A 19149-nucleotide genomic window follows, 5' to 3' on the forward strand; every position below is an offset into this window, starting at 1 on the left:
ATTTTTTCAACTGTAATGTGAGTTTGTTATAACATCCAAAATGTATTATGGTTTTATTATTATTATTGGATTGTATTAATTAGTGATATAGTTTTTAACCTTACAAATAGATTAAAAGACAAGTATTAACCAAAATTTTATTTATTATTTTTATAAAATGATATAATTACTTTTTGTTTCCTTTTAATTTAAAAACTTTGATATTAATAACGTATTTTTTTGAATTTTAAAATATGAAACCCTAATTTAAAAAAAATAAATGATATAAAAATATATAAAATAAATTTTATACAATTTATATATTAAAATATTACATCATTTGACACAACCAAACTATGGTTAAAAGAATGATCTTTATCTTGGAGGTATGAGTTTAAACATAATGTTTATAAGGATACGTAAATATTTACTATCAAATGATTAATAATCTTTTAAATAAATATTAATTTATCTAAATTAATAAAAATAATTTACATTATTTATTTATAATGATAATATATACAATTGGGGTTTGCTTAAAGTGCACAGTGGGCTTAGTCCGCGAAGCATTCATTAAAAGCACAACGGATGTCATGAAATTCAGCGATATTTATTTATGGATTTTAAAAAAAACAAAACAATTTTCAAACTCCCCCTCATACCCGCGCACTAAAGCAAGAATCCGTTTATTTAAATTAATATTTTAAATCCAGAAATCAATATCCTACAAAATCCAATAGGAAAGAGAAAAACCGACAAATTATATAAATCCATTTTCACATTCAGATCAGATCATTCATGAGCCAGTCTTATTTTCCTCTCCAAAGTTTCAATCTTTATTCCGTTTCAGATGTATCCTTTTGGGGTTATTCGTAAAACTGTATATTTGAATAAAAACCGCAAGCTTTAGTGATGGGGTGGTGGAAAGCGGGGACTTTGTGATCCAATTTTCCAAGTGGAGGGGATAAAAGGTTAGAATTTGAGGAAGGAAGTAGAAAGGGAACAAAGCAGAGAGTTGTTTGGATTCCATTTCAACCCAACAGTAAGCTATTTTGTAGAAAACATCAAACAGTAAGCAAGTGCCCTTTTTTTTTAAAAAAAATTTCATTTTTAATAAAGGGTGAGAAAAGCAGTAGCTTTCTAGCATATGCCACCTGGGAATTAATAAAAGGGGAAGGGAGCGTCAAGGAACTGAGAGGTGAAGGCAAAAACAAAAGGGAAAATGATGCAGCAGGAAACAAAGAAGAAGAATGGTGGCAATGAAGATTTCAAGAAGAAGGAGCGTCATATAGTCACATGGACTCAAGAGGTTTTTTCTTTTCTGTTAATTTCTTGTGTTTCATTTGTGTGCTTGGTGATATTCTTTGATTAGTTTGATGGGTTCTTTATCTGGGGGTTGTTGCAGGAAGATGATATCCTTCGTGAACAAATCAGTTCACATGGAACTGAAAAGTGAGCTTTTTTTTTCTATTCATTAAAAGTGTTTTCGATACATTTTCAATGCTGAATGAAAACTGATGGGGTTTGTGTTTTTGAATCTCCGACTGCAGCTGGGCAATCATTGCCTCTAAATTCAAGGATAAAACAACAAGGCAGTGCAGAAGAAGGTTGGTGAAACCTTGATGCTCAAACTGATGATCTTGTATTTTGATCATTTAAAACTCATATAATGTCTTTGAAAAACACAGATGGTACACATACTTGACTTCAGATTTCAAGAAAGGAGGATGGTCACCAGAGGAAGATATGCTTTTATGTGAGGTAATATCCATTTTGTGTGGTCTATTTTCATTTAAGTTAATGGGGTCAGTTTTTTTATTTTTTTGAAAAAAAAACTTATTTAATGCTGATTTATTGGGGGAATTGTTACTATGATTGATCAGTTGTGCCAGTTCATTGCATGTTACTTACTGGTACAATAGGAGTTGAAATTTTCATTAAAGTAGATGGCTTATGCTGATGTGCAGGCTCAGAAAGTTTTTGGCAATAGATGGACCGAAATAGCAAAGGTGGTTTCAGGCAGGTATACTTATGTTTCTTCCGTTTCGGATTACAAAAGCTGTGATTCCAAACCCTGATTTTATGGTTGCATGAACTAACTGAGATTAGCTTTATGGAAAAAGTGATCCTTTTGTTATCAGTTTTTATCGAGTAAATTATTAATGCAGAACGGATAATGCTGTTAAAAATCGATTCTCCACACTGTGCAAGAAGAAAGCCAAGTATGAAGCCTTAGAAAAGGAGAATAGTACATGTATAAACCCAAATAACAAAAGAATTTTACTTAAAAATGGGTTGAATGTAGACGGAACGGCAGACTGCACTGGTTCTGTTAAGAGAATGAGGTACCTTAAATACATAAATACATGGTAATGACTTGATATTGTTCCACAAATTGAATGTCTTTTATTTTTTTCCAATTCAGGAGATACCACGTTTCAGATTACTGCAATTTTGGAGATAGAGCACATAGAGTGTCTGGAACAATGATGAATCAGCAGCTAAGACATCCTTTTGCAGTTTTGGGTCAAAATCTTCACAATGCTAACAGTATCGTGGTGCAATCTCAAGTCAACAATGTTAAAGAGGTTTCTAATGATGGTAAATCACCTCATGCCAACAACAATTCTTGGCATTGCCACCTGTATTTCTCTTGTTAAACCTGCAAATAGAAGTTCCTATATTTATTAACCTCTTTGTAGTTTAGCTAAAACTGTGCACACATTCTTCTATTAGTCTCTCTTCTTAAAATTTCTTCAGATTGTACACTTACATTCTCTTCCTCCATTATTGATTAGGAGCTCAGAATAATATAAATCAAGGTACCTTTCTCATAAAGGACGATCCAAAGATAAATGCTTTGATGCAGCAAGCGGAGCTACTCAGTTCACTCACATTGAAAGTTAACTTGGACAACACAGAACAAAGTCTGGAAAATGCTTGGAAGGTGAGAAATAATTTTTTTATTTTCGATATGTTTTTGTGTTGTAAAGATGGTAGCTCACAGTTGGTAAAGTGCTAAATCTTAAATATTTCGGGCCTAACAGACTAACAGTTCAACCCATGCGTTGTACTGTGTCCCTAAACTTTATCCTACGTTATATTCAGATTCTCCAAGACTTTTTGAATCAGAGTAAAGAAAATGACATCCTGAGATATACAATGTCTGATAATGACTTGCAACTAGAAGATTTCAAAGACTTGTTTGAGGGTTTAAGGAGCAGTAACGAGGGAATTCAATCGTTTTGGAGGTAATAGAAAAATCAGTTAAAAGTTCAGATTTGTACTAAGCAATAACTGACAATTAATATGTTCTAGGCAACCTGATTTGTATAAGGCATCTCCAGCCAGCTCCAAAAACAGTACAGGGTCGACACTGATGCCTCATCCGGCTGGGGAAGCTGGAGAAGAAACTCAAGTTAAGATAGATGCACTGCACCGGGATATACTGTCAAGTCCTATCATAGAACAGAATTGCGGGAACGAAGAGGAGAAAAGGGCTTCTTCTGGAGCAAACACAAATCAAGGTAACAAAACCTGGTATATGGTATAAGGCCTAGGAATACCTTGTTTATAACTATAAAGTGGATAAGGATATTTCTGATCAAATTTCCCATGTTACCGCAGTCGAGATAATCCCATCATGTAACGATCAAACAAACAACATAGTTGCTTCTACCACATCGAGCATAGAGTTCAGTTCCCCGGTCCAAGTTACCCCACTTTTCAGATCTCTAGCAGCAGGAATTCCCAGCCTAAATTTTTCAGAAAGTGTAAGTTATTCTGAACTGCCTGTTCCACCAACCTTTGTGACTCTTCTTTTGTCTTGAAGCATTCTTGTTCGACTCGAATGTTCGAAACGTTTCCTCACCTTTATTTTTGTTATAGAATTTTCTCACTTGTTTTCGCTAATAAATATTTCTCATTATTGGTAGCTATCCACTTTCACTTTTTCTGCATTTAACAAAGGAACCGACCACCAATTGACCATTTTGTATGTGCAAGGTAAACTAGTATCAATAACTAATCATCAAAACTTAATTAATAGTCAGATGAGCTTTAATACTTCAGGTACACTTATTAGTTTCTATGGATTATCCCATATATGTTATAACTAATCATCAAAATTTAATTAAAAGTCATACGATCTTTAATACTTAAAATACACTTAATAGTTTCTATGAATTATCCCATAGATGTTATCATCTCAAGACCAAGTGAGACCTGGACGAATCCTGGTCATTGCTTTAGTGGAATCTTGCTTTCCTCCATCCCCATAGAAAAATAACCTGGATGGTAGTTTTTCCAAATAATGAAAAGGATCTTTCTAACCCTGATTTTTAATATAAGATTTTTTTTGGGGGATTTTATTCATGCAAGTGGTAATACTGGTTCAGTGAGTTATTTTAGGTTCTTAAAATTCCATTTGTAAATTTCATTCTATTTGTTCCCTTGTATCCTATATTCTTTGGCTGAGCATGGGAAGCTCAAGATAGAGCTAATGAACTGTTTTTGCTTGTAGTCTTGTCCCCTTTTTTCTAATTTAGCACAGAAATGAAAGCATACACACATACTTTTTGCTTGTAGTCCTTTTCCCTTTTTTCTAATTTAGCACAGAATTGCAAGCATACACATATAGTCACATTGTCTCGAAACTTCAACACAAGACTGACCACTGTATTTGTTTTTGTTTTTTAGGAAAGGAACTTCCTACTTAAGACCCTCGGAATGGAGTCCCCTTCTAATACAGGAAACAATCTTTCACAACCACCACCTTGCAAACGAGTCCTCCTCCATAGTTTATAAATAACCTCTTATCATCTCTTATAATAAAATCAACATCGGTCTATGGCCCGTATAGACTTATTCCTCATAATTTGTTTCCTGAGAAACATAGCTCATATTGAGTTCTCATTCACTTTTTTCTTTTTTATGTCCTAGGGTTGCAGTCTTTGCCTGGAATTTTACAACAGGGCATTTAACGATCTGCATTCCTAGCTCATTGGCTCAGAATGTTTTGGTGCATTCTAGCTTCTCAGACACATCCAATAAGATGTCCTGAGTTCCATTAATTTCTTCCCCCCCCTACTAGGGAGTACTACCTTAATACCACATTAAAACTAGTGTGTGCTTGTTAGTGTGTGTCATTCTTCTGTTTGCATCTCTTCTGAGTGGTTTCGGGTATCTCTTAGTCCATCATTCTAATCCAGTTTTTTTTTTTTTTTTTTTTTTTTGTAATCTAGTACAGAACCTACTATATGAAGTCATTAGAGTGTAATTATACATAGGCAACTTGCCTAAATATGATAAAAGATAGCGGGGAAAAAAGATGAAATAGGAAAGGAGGATAAACCACTTGATTTATTTCCTATTTAGTGTTGTTGGGTGTGCATGTGGTATAGAATAAGTTATGTTGTGGTTTTCTATCCTTATTTCAAATGTAATGAAACTCATATGGTTTGAGTGAATATGTGTTTTGGCTTTGGTGTGAATTAAGCTCTTCACTTTTTTACTCACAATTGCCTGGATTAGAAGCTGTCTTCTTGTTGCATCTCAGAGTACGATGCAGCAGGTAGCAATGAAATCAGGAACTCGAATGTAAGGCAGCAAACTTGCAGAGAAAGCAAAAGAACTTACCCGTTTTGTCTGATCAAGCAGGGATAAGAAACAGACCCTTCCTTTATTATCTCCTTCCTACATGAAACCATCAGATCTCGTCGTGTTAGTGCGGATGATGTTTACAGAGAAGTGTTGGAGCTCTGTGTAATTAAGGAAGATCATGATGAAGGGCATGACAGCTATAGTGGTGGGCAAGTGTTATTATTACCAATGCAAAAGCGAAAAGCAGGGAGTAAAATTAAATACTGGAGGGAGGGAACCTTGTACAAAATAAAGTGAACCAATTGGCCGTCTAGTTTCTCCATGTAAGGTGGTGTTTTGACTGTTTTGATATGCAACGTCCACCCCTCCTGCCCTACTTATCTTTAAACCTTTGTTCTCAATTTACCTTGACAAAAGACTAAAAAGTAGACAAAAAAAAAAAGACAATTACAGCTGGCTACCTTGTGCATTGATGTAACTAAAGCCTTGTTTAATAAACCCTGATATGATAAGTTGACAACTTAACCGATACTGATTACTCGTTTTCTCAAATGGAAATCTGTTCAAAATTACATCCAATCTGTACTTAAAATTGGGATATCATTGAACCTCAGGGATGCAATCATAGTATACCGTGGGGACGGTTCAAATACAATCTGGTAGAGGGCCCCTTTAGGTCTTTTTCTTCTTCTGCCACCTTTGCAGCCTCTTCCACTTGAGGTAGATTTGGTATGATAACCCAGAGAAAACCATTAGTACACAACCCCATTGCTTTGGCGAAAGTGGATTGCTACTCAGCAGAGAAGACACCACGATGCTGACAAATTTGCGGGTGGTGGTAATGGTTGTGTTAGCCAAGGAGCCAAATCGACTTATGGTCAGGAAGATGAAATTTTGGCCGACTGTGCCACAGAGGCAATAGAGGAGGATATCCCAAGCAGCTTCTGGATGCTGCTTGCAAAACTGGACTGCCTTGAAGCCACTACCATTTGGCCAGCCAAACATGTAAATCATGTTGTATATGGTACCCCATACGTTCATTCCCAACATGATATCCCAAGCACTTGTCTTTGGATACCTAGGCAAAGGAAACCAAAAACATTTTGAGTGATACAAACTCAAATTAACAAGAGAAATTCGGTCCTAGTTAAAATATCAAGAGTGATGGCATGCCATCAAATAGAAAACTCAAATTAACAAGAGAAAATCGGTTGTAACTAAAATATCAACAATGTTGCCCTTGGTTTTAAAAGGCGCAAGGCACAACTAGGCACAAAAGGTCCCTGGAGCCTAGGCGCAAGGCGCAAGCACGCGTTTTTCGTAGGCAAGACACACTTTTATACTAAAAAACCTATAAATTAGTTATAGAACATATTTTACACTTGAAACAATATTATAAACATATCTATGCTAAAATGTTTATAAATTAATTGTATGAGTATATTTATAATCATTACCCACCGATTAACTCCTAAAACATTTGTCTACAATGTATTGATTTATACTTAAAATTTTTAATATTTAAAATTATTATTTTATTTATTTTTATAAATATATTTTAATCTCATTTCACCAAAATCTACATTGTTATTGATTTATACTTAATGTTTTTAATATTAAAAACTATTATTTCATTTATTTTTTAAATGATACAAATTTATTTTATTATCAATTTAAAATTTATAATTATTATAAAAAAATAATTTTTATATTTAATAAAATTTATTAAGTAATTAATATTTAATTTAATATTTTATTATGTTAAAAATTAAAATTAATTATGTATTATTAAATAACTAAATTTCTAAAAATGCATATACTTTGGGCCGAAGGGCGTTGCACCCGGCACCTAAAGCCCATAGGCACAAGCCTTTTGTATCTCGTCTCGCATCATTCCATCTGTCGGAACCGTCTTTCGTTTGGGCCCCGGAATTGGAATTCGACTTGAAATAACTGGTTAGAGTCGTCATCGACCACTTTAAAACAAATTTAAGTGGGTCGGACACCATCTTACTTGATCTACGTTGTATCAGAAACGTGTCGGATTCGGGAGTCGGTTACGGTCAAGGAAGGATTAGTACCCTTGAACCGCCCTTTCGATACCAATTAATTTGTCGGTTGTCTTTAATTGCGAAAATTAAAATTAAAATTAAAATTTAAAAAATTCAATACAAACTAATTACCTTTGATTTATTGAAATTATCCTAAAAATATCAAATTACTGTTAAATAATAGAATAAAATAAAATAAAATGAGAAAAAATTAAATAAAAAAAATTGAAGAGATTAATGATTAAATTAAAGTTAATTTGAAGGTTGCAAAGAGTAATTTAAAGTAAACAAAGATGCTTTTTAATTAAATAGAACACTGCACATTCAAACAATTAAATATCATTGGTCTACTGCCATTATTGAAATGCTTACAAGCTGCACTCATTTTATCCAAAATAATATGCCAAATGGAAGGCAATATAAAACCCATAGTGGAGATTCAGGTTCAAAAGTTAGCATATGTCAATGCCAAGATGATTTCTGGAGGCAAGTTTTAGCATGGAAACAGCTAATGAAGTGGCTTGGAAACAATAACAGGCCTCCAACTTTGATATCACCTTTTTATCTTTTACAAAGCCAAAGAAAATCCCAGAGTATCCTACAAATGCATATTGCGTTTCTACTCTAAAAATAGAACAAATGCAAATCCATGGATTAAACGCGCATATACAAACTGCAAAGTATCAGTTAACTCCTCATTAATAAAAAATTAGGAAAATATAATACTCAAGCCTTGTGTAATTTCTTGATCAGAGCCATTGGTTTCCTCTTCAAACCTCTATGAAACCTTCGGCCATCACGATGGGTCTCTTCGTCGGGAGAAGAGAATGGAGTGGTCGGTGGCCTCGTGCATCAGCAGCGGCCAATAGGTCGGAGACAACTAATATATTTTGGATAAAAAATGCGCCACCGGCTGTTTTTGAGTTAGCAAATACTGACTGTCGATTATCTAGCGACCATCATGCTTAACGCGTTGCTTGTGTGCTGCGTCAAAGAGTCCAGAAACGTCAACGTTTTGTTCATCGACTGGTTGTCGTTGATGTACGTGAGCGCGCCCCAGCTGCCGGACTGGTAGCAAAGCGCGACGCTGCTCCATGTCCTTGATCTTACCGCGCGTCAAGCTTTTAATGTGGAGTTGATGCGGTGATCCGAGTTGGGAAGGAGCTTGAGGCTTGATGGATGGTATGTAATTGCTATAGCCATTACTACCATTGAGATTAACCTTCTGCTTAGTGTTGGAGTCGTTGATTTTGTTAATCTCGGAATCAGAACTAAAATCTTCCTTTTCATTTCCACTGTTGTTTGTATCAATCTGGACATCAGAGAATTCAACTCCGAGTCGATCATTTGTCATGGCGGGTCCATCAACATTGATATTCTGATAATCATCGACGTCGACGACGATGTCTTTGATTTGCTAAAGCTTAGTGACATCGCACCCCTGGGGTTCCTTTCAGTTGGATTTTGACGTAACCATGGGGAGCTCGGGTGGAAAACTGGAAAAGGAAAAAATTTGAGAGCAGAGGAAGAGAGAAGAAAGAAAGAAATTTGAGCCTAGAGAGCATGAGACCAACACCAATTAAATGTTGGAATGGAATTGCCATTTGCTGCTGAAAAATGAAAAGTGGAAACTGTTGAAAGTATTGTTAAATTGATTTTCAAGTTTGGCAACAAACTTTGAAAAAATGGTTTTCAAAGTTTGGTAAATGTTTCTTTGAAAATGGTTTTCAAAGTTTGGTAAATGTTTCTTTGAAAAATAGTTTTTCAAAGTTTAGTAGATGTTTGTTGAAAAATGATAATGGGATAATCACAATTAATCCTTAGGCTTTAGGGTATTTACAAGATTAAGTCCTTAAGTTTCAACTATAAATACCCTAGATCATTTAGCTTCAAAATCATCCAAAATCTCAAAAATCATTTCTTTCTCCCAATACTAGAGAGCTTTCTTGTGAGTAGTGAGTGTTTTGTAAACACTTGTAAATTTTCTCTTTAGTAAAAGATCTGCAGCAGTCCGGAGACGTAGGCACAATTGGCTGAACTCCGTTATCAATTTCGGGTATTATTTTTCCGCTTTTATTTCGCATTCTCACTAATCTGATTATAGGAAATTACTCGTACTCGGTTTATTTTCCCAACAACTGGTATCAAGCTTTTGGTTGTAAGTTTTGTCAATTTTTTTGCGAGGTTACTATTCACGTGAATAGTAAGTTTCGTGAATAGTGAAATTTTGTCGGCAATACGAATTTGTCGACGGGGGTGTTCTAATACACGGTAGTTTGCAAGAATTGTCAGAAACGATCCAAACGAATCCAGATTCGAGTGGGAGCGATGGCTGCAGACGAAGGGAAGGTAAAAATTGAAAAGTTTGATGGTGCAGACTTTGGCTTTTGGAAGATGCAGATTGAAGATTTTCTGTACCAGAAAAATATATATCAACCCCTCTCGGGAAAGCAACCAGAGGGCATGAAGAATGAAGACTGGGCTCTTCTCGATAGACAAGCCCTCAGAGTTGTCCGACTGACGTTATCCCGCAATATTGCTTTCAACATAGCAAAAGAAAAGACCACGACGGGTCTTATGACGGCTCTCTCCAGTATGTATGAGAAGCCATCAGCCTCAAACAAAGTTCACTTGATGAGGCGATTATTCAATTTGCGGATGGCGGAAGGGGCATCAATGACTCAACACCTAAATGAACTCAACACTATCACAACCCAGTTAAGTTCTGTGGAAATTGAATTCGATGATGAAGTTGGAGCTTTAATTCTCTTATCATCTCTATCAGACAGTTGGAATGCTACTGTTACAGCAGTCAGTAGCTCATCGGGAAACATCAAATTAAAATTCGACGATGTTCGAGATCTGGTATTGAGTGAAGAAATTCAACGGAGAGAATCGGGTGAAGCATCAACCTCCTCAGCCTTGCACACGGAGTCCAGAGGAAGAACTTCAGAAAGAAATTCAAATCATGGCAGATCCAAATCCAGAATGGGAAAATCAAGAACAGGAAAGAAAGATTTTACCTGTTATAATTGTGGCAAGAAGGGTCACTTTAAAAGAGATTGCCGAGCACTGAAGAAAGATACCGACGTACATGGATCTGCCAACATGACAGAGGAGACAGATGATGCGATGATTCTAAGCGTCAACAGTCCGATTGAATCATGGATCTTGGATTCAGGGGCATCTTTCCACTCCACCCCATACCAAGAAATCATGGAGAACTATGTCAGTGGTGATTTTGAGAAGGTTCATCTAGCTGATGATGAAACCTTGAAGATCGTCGGAAGATGAGACATCCGACTAAAGTTGCCAAACCAGACCACCTGGACGCTGAAAGGTGTGAGACATATTCCTGGTCTTAAAATAAATTTGATTTCTGTTGGACAACTTGATGGAGAAGGATATAGCACAACCTTTTCAGACTTGAATGGAAGATTACCAAAGGAGTACTCGTCATTGCTCGTGGTAAGAAAACTGGTACTCTCTGTGTAACCTCAAATTTAGAGAATATCATTACATCCACATATGCTGATGGAAAATCAAACCTATGGCACCAAAGGCTTGGTCACATGAGCGAGAAAGGGATGAAGACACTTTTGTCAAAAGGGAAGCTGTCGGATCTAAAGAATGTAGATGTCGGACTATGCGAGAATTGCATCTTTGACAAACAAAAAAAAGTCATCTTTGCAAAGATTGGTAAGACACCAAGGCTGAAAAGTTAGAGTTGGTTAATACTGATGTATGGGGACCATCTCCAGTTCCATCTTTTTCAGGCTCACTATATTATGTCACCTTCATCGATGATTCTACAAGGAAGGTGTGAGTTTATTTTCTGAAGAAGAAATCAGAAGTCTTTGATACCTTCAGAAAATGGAAGGCCATGGTGGAAAATGAGACTGGTATGAAAGTCAAGCGGTTGAGGTCTGACAATGGAGGAGAATACAGAAATAGGAGATTCAGAGATTTCTGCGCAAACAATGGGATCAAGATGGAGACAACAGTTCCCATGACACCGCAGCAGAATGGCGTAGCAGAGTGCATGAACAGAACTCTGAATGAACGTGCCAGAAGCATAAGGATACATGCCGGATTGCCCAAATTTCTATGGGCTGAAGCTATCAACACTGCAGTTTACCTGATCAACCGTGGGCCCTCAGTTCCTTTGGATGGCAGAATACCAGAGGAAGTTTGGAGCAAGAAAGAAATAAACTTTCACACTTAAGAGTGTTTGGTTGTATTTCTTATGTACACATAGACTCTGCTGAAAGAAGTAAACTTGATGCTAAGTCCAAAAAATGTGTCTTTGTTGGTTACGGCGGTGATGAGTTCGGTTACCGGTTTTGGGACTATGAAAATCGGAAGATCATCAAAAGCAGAGATGTCATTTTCAATGAGAATGTGATGTACAAAGACAGGTCAACTGTAGAATCAAGCAGCTCCAATACCAAAGCTGAATAAAAGGAATTTGCTGAGTTCGATGAGATTTCTAGAAATGATGTTCAGATCAGTCCTGAAGCAGTTCAAGAAGAACCAGTCACACCAGAACTGAGACGCTCCTCCAGAATTCCTAAACCAACCCAACGGTATTCTCCTTCTTTGCACTACTTATTGTTAACTGACAATGGTGAACTAGAGTGCTATGATGAAGCAATGCAAGTTGAGGATTCAGTCAAGTGGGAGTCTTCCATGAAAGATGAGATGGACTCGCTTATGTCAAATCAGACGTGAGAATTAGTTGAATTACCACCAGGCAAGAAATCACTCCATAACAAGTGGATTTACAGGATCAAAGAAGAGCATGATAGGAGCAAACGCTACAAAGTAAGATTGGTTGTCAAAGGCTTTCAGCAAAAAGAAGGTATTGACTACAATGAAATTTTCTCTCCAGTCGTGAAGCTATCTACAATTAGACTGGTGTTAAAAATTGTAGCTGTAGAGAATTTACATCTTGAGCAGTTAGATGTGAAGACAGCTTTCCTTCATGGTGATTTGGAGGAAGAAATCTATATAAGGCAGCCAGAAGGCTTCATAGAGGCAGGCAAGAAAAACCTGGTATGCAGGTTGAAGAAGAGCTTGTATGGTTTAAAACAAGCTCCTAGACAGTGGTACAAGAAGTTCGATAGCTTCATGGGTAGCAATGGTTTTACTAGATGCTAAGCAGATCATTGTTGCTACATCAAGAGGTTCGACAATAGCTTCATTATTTTATTGTTGTACGTTGATGACATGCTCGTTGCAGGCTCAGACATGCAAGAGATTATAAACTTGAAGCAAAAATTGTCGAAGCAATTTGCTATGAAGGATCTGGGTGCTGCAAAGCAGATTCTTGGGATGAGGATCAAGAGAGACACAAAGTCAGGGACTTTGATATTATCACAGACTGAGTACATCAACAAAGTACTCTCCAGGTTCAACATGCAAAATGCTAAACCAGTAAGTACACCTTTAGGTGTTCATTTCAGACTCTCCAAAGAACAGTCACCAAAGACGGAGGAAGAACGTGCACACATGGTGAAGGTGTCGTGTGCCTCAGTAATTGAAAGTCTGATGTATGCCATGGTTTGTACCAGACCAGATATTGCTCAAGCAGTAGGAGCTGTTAGCAGGTACATGAATAATCCGAGCAAGGTACACTAGGAAGCAGTCAAATGGATCATCAGATATTTGCGGGGTACCACAAACAAAGCACTTTGTTTCAAAGGTGGAGATACGATACTGACAGGCTATGTAGATGTTGACTTAGCCGGAAATGTTGACATCAGAATGAGCACTACAGGGTATATCTATACTCTAGGAGGAACCGTAGTGAGTTGGGTTTCTCAACTACAGAAGATAGTTGCTCTCTCCATAACTGAAGCAGAATATGTCGCTGTTACGGAAGCCAGCAAGGAGATGGTTTGGCTCCAAAGTTTCTTGGAAGAGTTAGGCAAGAAACAAGAAAACAATATCTTGTATTGCGATAGTCAAAGTGCTATACATCTAGCAAAGAATTCATCTTTTCATTCCAGGACAAAGCACATACAATTGCGATATCATTTTATCGGTCTCTTTTGGAAGATGGGATTTTGAAACTTGAAAAGATCAGTGGAGCTCAAAATCCGGCAGACATGTTGACAAAGACGATGACTATAGACAAACTGAAGTTGTGTTCAACTTCAGTTGGCATGCTAGAGTAACAAGACTAGAAAAGCTGTTGCATTGATCGAGGTGTGAAGACAGATTAAAATCAGTCTTCAAGTGGGAGATTGTTGAAAGTATTGTTAAATTGATTTTCAAGTTTGGCAACCAACTTTGAAAAAATGGTTTTCAAAGTTTGGTAAATGTTTCTTTGAAAATGGTTTTCAAAGTTTGGTAAATGTTTCTTTGAAAAATAGTTTTTCAAAGTTTGGTAGATGTTTGTTGAAAAATGATAATGGGATAATCACAATTAATCCATAGGCTTTAGGGTATTTACAAGATTAAGTCCTTAAGTTTCAACTATAAATACCCTAGCTCATTTAGCTTCAAAACTATCCCAAATCCAAAAAATCATTTCTTTCTCCCAATACTAGAGAGCTTTCTTGTGAGTAGTGAGTGTTTTGTAAACACCTGTAAATTTTCTCTCTAGTAAAAGATCTGCATAAGTCCGGAGACGTAGGAACAATTGGCTGAACTCCGTTATCAATTTCGGGTATTATTTTTTCGCTTTTATTTCGCATTCTCACTAATCTGGTTATAGAGAAATTACTCGTACTCGGTTTATTTTCCCAACAGAAACCATGGAAGAGAAAGAAAGCTATGGTGAAGAAGGAAATGAAAGCGAGAAGCCATAGCTTGCTGGAACTTCCTTGTTTTTAGATATAAGGATGGAGGAGGATTAGCTTGGTATTGCTGGTATTGTTCTTCATTTTCTTTTTCTCTACTGGGTTTTCACTTGAAAATCATTACCAAGCCATCGTGAAAATTTAAACAGGAGAGAGAAAAAAAAGAGTGAATCCCTCTTTTTGGAAGAGAAAGAAGGCACAAAGGCTTTTTTATAATCAAAGAGAGAAGAATAGCTCCTATTCACGTGGCTCCCCACTACCCTAAATTGCTACGTGATTTATTTGTGGTTGTGTGGTTATTTGTTTAGCGGGTAGTTGGAGGTTGTTGGATAGTTGAAATGGACCTTATAAAAAAATAATAAATAATAAGACTAATAATAGTAATAAATAAATTATTTAAAAAAAATTCGATAAAAATAAATGTCTACACCAATTCTGTGTGCCTCTAGCATAGGCGCGTCTTCTAAAACCAAGATGCTGGCATGCCAGCAAATATCAAGAAGCACTGGTTGTGCCTCGCGCATAGGCGCGCCTTTTAAAACCAAGATGGTGGCATGCCAGCAAATATCAAGAAATGAACTGAGGTTTGTGGGGTCAGCAAGCTGAACTGTTTAGTACTCATGAATATTGATTGTCAAAAAATCATTAATGTATACGTTGAATCAGCGGGTCGCTGACATACCTTGCAGTTATGGAATCCTGCATAGCATTTGTGAATCCGTCCAATGCAAGGTTCAAAAAACAAAGTCCATATCCAAGGGGAGCATTGGGGTGTGCCAACTTGCTAATAGTTTTTGAGCTAGTCTGGACCCTGGAATAAGATCAAAGTAGACACAAGAGCAGCAGATGACTCACAACTGGTGTTTCTTCGGGATGCTTAATGACATTTATGCTTGAATATGCCTAGCGAATATGCACGATGGCAATTATAATTCACAAAATAGAAGTAGCATCAATTTTTACAGTAACAATTAGAACACATTTCTCACCTTCATATGTGCAAAAGCAGATACTCCTCCAGCCACAAGGAAAGTACTCAGGGAAAGTATATCGAATACCATAAACTAGAGTGCCCATCAGCATGACTGCGTAAACATAAAATACATTATTAGACTAATTGCGGAAACATAACGCGGGAAAGAGTTTATATGATACCAAAAACAATCACTGAAGACATTTGGGGAAAAAAGTGTTCATAAAAAATAAAAGTGTATATTACCAGGAATCATTTTTGAGGATTTGGCCAGAACCTGCAAGAGAGACAAGCAACATTAAATAATATTAAACTGTCAACCTACAATAGCAGCCAAACTAGAAATTTAAAGAATCTGGCTAGGTGTTAACTAGTGCCACTTAGATATATGAGGTAAAATGAGAAATGTAGAGAAAGTAGGACATGCCTGAGCCGGGTAGCTGATGTACTTCAATGCTTCAATACCCATGGCTGGACCAATTGTATTCGTAATTCCAGCACTCCAATAGGTCCACCAAGGAGCACCACCACTGCTGCCACTGGACCAAAGCTTTATCACTGGATGCGAGGAACAAGAACAAAAATATTATTACCTATAACCTTACAAATCAATGGAACAAAAATAGCCAAATTTATCAAAACAGTATGGTCGAGGGAATGGAGAAGCTTACTTATGTATGACCAAACTAAGCAAACCACATTTTGCGCCAAGTTAAGAAAAGCAAGATGCTCAAACCTCTTCCCATCTGAACCAAATCGCTTGGTGGACCTAAACTCTAAAAGGGAACAAGCGTAATCAGAATACCATAAACGAACACAATTTACCGTTACAAAAGCTACATTCTATTTCCCGAAGAACAATATTTTTAAATTTATCAACATAAAAAAAATTGTCAAAGTGAAAAAAAATTAGAAAATGGAAACTCGAAATCAGTAAGAAGAATAAATTATTACTATTTTAAATGAACAGTTTCTATCTGAAAAAAAACGTGCGTTCAAGTAAAATGAAATGGAAAAGTCAGAGCAAATTTATTCAAATTCGACCAAATAACAGCCATTTCAAAACGATACGTAAAATAAAACTTAGAATCTTAGATCCAAGCTTTTTCTTCGCATCTAAATATACTTCCAAAGTAACTAATAATAAATTACAATTATTTTGGTATATTTAGAAGTAAAATGTACACGAAAGAAACTTTCAACAACAGATCAAACGAAGCAATAACTAATCGAAAACGTTCAATAGAAATCAAGCATAAGAAAATATAAAAAGTTAAGCATATAAATAGTCTCTAAACTTTTCAGATGTTTGTATTTAGGTCCACAACTTTTAAAATTTGCAACCAAACATTTAGTTCGTTTGTAATATGGTCCCCAACGTAACGGCCGATTCACTTCCGTTAGAGTAAATTATATAAATGGTCACTGAACTTTTCAGGCACTTATATTTAGGTCCCAACTTTTAAAACTTGCAACACAATCATCAATTACATTCTAAACCTCAAATTCCAAAATATTTCAATTACATTTTAAACCTCAAATTCCAAAATACTTCAATTACATGCCCAACCCCAAACTCATAATTCATTCTCAAAATTTGTCATAACAAACTAAACTTGAAGCAGCAACCCTAAAGCCTTAAAACATAACTGTTTCAAAAAAAAACAACTATAAGTGAACAATAAATGATTATGTTGGATTTAGGGTTATGTTAGACCTAAATACTCAATTCAGTTTATAAAATAGTTGACTCAAATTTTTTTCGATTTGAGTTTATAAAATATAAATCAAGTCGAATTGAATTTTCGAGTTTCTGTTTAAATTTAATTATAAATATTTATAATACTATACTATTATTTGATTCTAATTTAAATAGTTTTTTAACCATATACAATACATATATTTCTTCATATTTTTTCCATATGTGATATACATATATCATACAGAGTCAAGGGATTTAACTCAAACTTAAAAATTAATCCACTAATTACTAAAAAATTTGAGATATTTGAGTTGTATTTTACAATTCGATTTTAACTTGAAATTTTTTTAAGTTGAGTTTATAAAATTACAACTCAAAGTCAATTTGTATCAAATTTTTGAATCAATTCAAGTCGAAAAATAATTTTTTCGAATCAAATTGAATATTGTTTACTTATAGTTGGTTAAATCTAACTTTTAAATCCTAAACCCAACATAATCACTTATTGTTATGTACCCAAAATGAACGAAATGTTGTTGATTATGTTGGGTTAATTGGTGGGGAAATTTAGCATTTAGGGTTATGTTTTGAGGGTTTAGGGTTGCTGCTTCAAGTTCAATTTGTTATCACAGATTTTGAGAATGAATTATGAATTTGAGGTTGAGCATGTAATTAAAGTTTTTTTGGAGTTTGAGGTTTAGAATGTAATTGAACTATTTTAGAATTTAGGTTTAGAATGTAATTGATTATTGTTGCGGGTTTTAAAACTTGGAGGGCCTAAATACAAGTGTCTAAAAAGTTTAGTGACCATTTATATAATTTACCCTAATTAAAGTGACTAAATGTTTGATGACTTTATTGCAATTTTTAAAAGTTGAGAGACCTAAATGCAAGTATATAAAAAGTTAAGTGGCCATTTATATACTTTACCCATAAAATTAAAACAATGTACCCTGGTAAATATAGGCAGACCAAATCCCGGCTATTCAAAATGCCAACAATAGAACTCGCCGGAGTTCGGCGCTGTGAGCTTCCATTACGACGCCGTTCGAGAACCGTTTCTCCCCCTTCCTTTTTACTTCGCTTCAATCGGTGAAGATTGTTGAACCCAAAGGGGAAAAAAAAGGAGATCGAGGAGCAGGAAATACGGAAAAAGAGGAAAGAGATCTTTTGTGAAAAAATTGGAGTTATTAATATTAACAGGTTCGGGTAGGAGCGCCAAGTTGCGTGGCTTATCCACGTGTATTTATTTTATTGGATGGATGACTTCAAGACTTTGTTTTGATTGGTTATTGAAACGCGGCCTTTTGCCTTCGCCGGGTGTCCAATCCCTCCATCACGCTTCAACCCACCGTAACTGCCAAACTTATTCAAAAGCTTTGTAGGGACCCACCCGAATTAGTAGAACGCTGGGATCAATTATTTTCCACAACAATGAAATACTTATTCATTGGTCTTGGGCTTGGCCTAATTTTATGCAGAAGCTGGGGTTGGTTTCATTCAAACATGTTTTTTTTTGGAAAAAAACAATTAATTTTATTCAAAATAAAAATATCATAAATTACAATAAAAATTTACAATCACAATTGTAAATAAAACATAAAATTACAAAAAATTATAATCATTGAAATAAAAATAGAAACTTAAGATCAACCATACAATGAAAGATTAAAAATCTAACCAACAAACTCAACAAAAATAGAAACAATGATCAGATACCTCCGGCACTAAAACCTCTTCAAAAGACTTGGGAAATCCCAGATGCCAAGAAGTACTAACCATTACTCGGTCCAATTTCCTACTAAGCGGCCGATCCACCTGATGATTACACCAAGTGAACCTAGGCCCAAGACAAGCATGAGTTTGCTCGATTAGTTGCGGATTCCTGGAAGGAGAAATTGGGTGGGGGTAATCATTTGATTCGATTATTTCAGAAACTAAAAGGGTTGAAGGTTGTTTTGAAACATTTAAATTCTGCTTGCTATGGGGATTTACACTCTCGTGTCCTTGAAAATAAGAGGGAGTTGGATTCTGTGC

At 35.7% G+C, this 19149-nt stretch overlaps 1 protein-coding gene and 1 pseudogene across 2 annotated transcripts; one reads left to right on the forward strand and one right to left on the reverse strand.

Moving 5' to 3' along the window:
* The first annotated feature begins 1087 nt into the window (after nt 1–1087).
* Nucleotides 1088–5328, forward strand: LOC120203357 (transcription factor MYB88-like). 2 transcript variants are annotated; one of them, XM_039203669.1, is made up of 12 exons: nt 1088–1288; nt 1385–1431; nt 1530–1586; nt 1668–1740; nt 1947–2002; nt 2148–2324; nt 2405–2580; nt 2778–2926; nt 3088–3230; nt 3298–3506; nt 3607–3752; nt 4678–5328. In XM_039203669.1, exons 1-12 carry the CDS (start codon nt 1202–1204, stop codon nt 4783–4785), a joined length of 1428 nt encoding a protein of 475 aa, XP_039059600.1. In that variant the 5' UTR covers nt 1088–1201; the 3' UTR covers nt 4786–5328. The 2 variants fall into 2 exon arrangements, with proteins under 2 accessions (XP_039059600.1, XP_039059601.1); XM_039203670.1 differs by lacking the exons at nt 3298–3506; nt 3607–3752; nt 4678–5328 and having other exon boundaries at nt 2781–2926; nt 3088–3234.
* An 839-nt stretch (nt 5329–6167) lies between these two features.
* LOC120203358 lies at nt 6168–18222 on the reverse strand (annotated as a pseudogene).
* Nucleotides 18223–19149: the final 927 nt, after the last annotated feature.

This window comes from Hibiscus syriacus, unplaced genomic scaffold (assembly GCF_006381635.1).
Source record: "Hibiscus syriacus cultivar Baekdansim isolate YM2019G1 unplaced genomic scaffold, ASM638163v2 tig00009840_pilon, whole genome shotgun sequence".
Classification (NCBI taxonomy): domain Eukaryota; kingdom Viridiplantae; phylum Streptophyta; class Magnoliopsida; order Malvales; family Malvaceae; genus Hibiscus; species Hibiscus syriacus.

What these genes read in the sequence shown, in the direction of transcription:
- LOC120203357 (XM_039203669.1), top strand. Translation starts at nt 1,202, where the DNA reads ATGATGCAGCAGGAAACAAAGAAGAAGAATGGTGGCAATGAAGATTTC. An exon ending in ACAAGGCAGTGCAGAAGAAG is followed by an intron (nt 1,587 to 1,667) that starts GTTGGTGAAACC and finishes TGAAAAACACAG; the next exon opens with ATGGTACACATACTTGACTT. An exon ending in GCCTAAATTTTTCAGAAAGT is followed by an intron (nt 3,753 to 4,677) that starts GTAAGTTATTCT and finishes TTTGTTTTTTAG; the next exon opens with GAAAGGAACTTCCTACTTAA.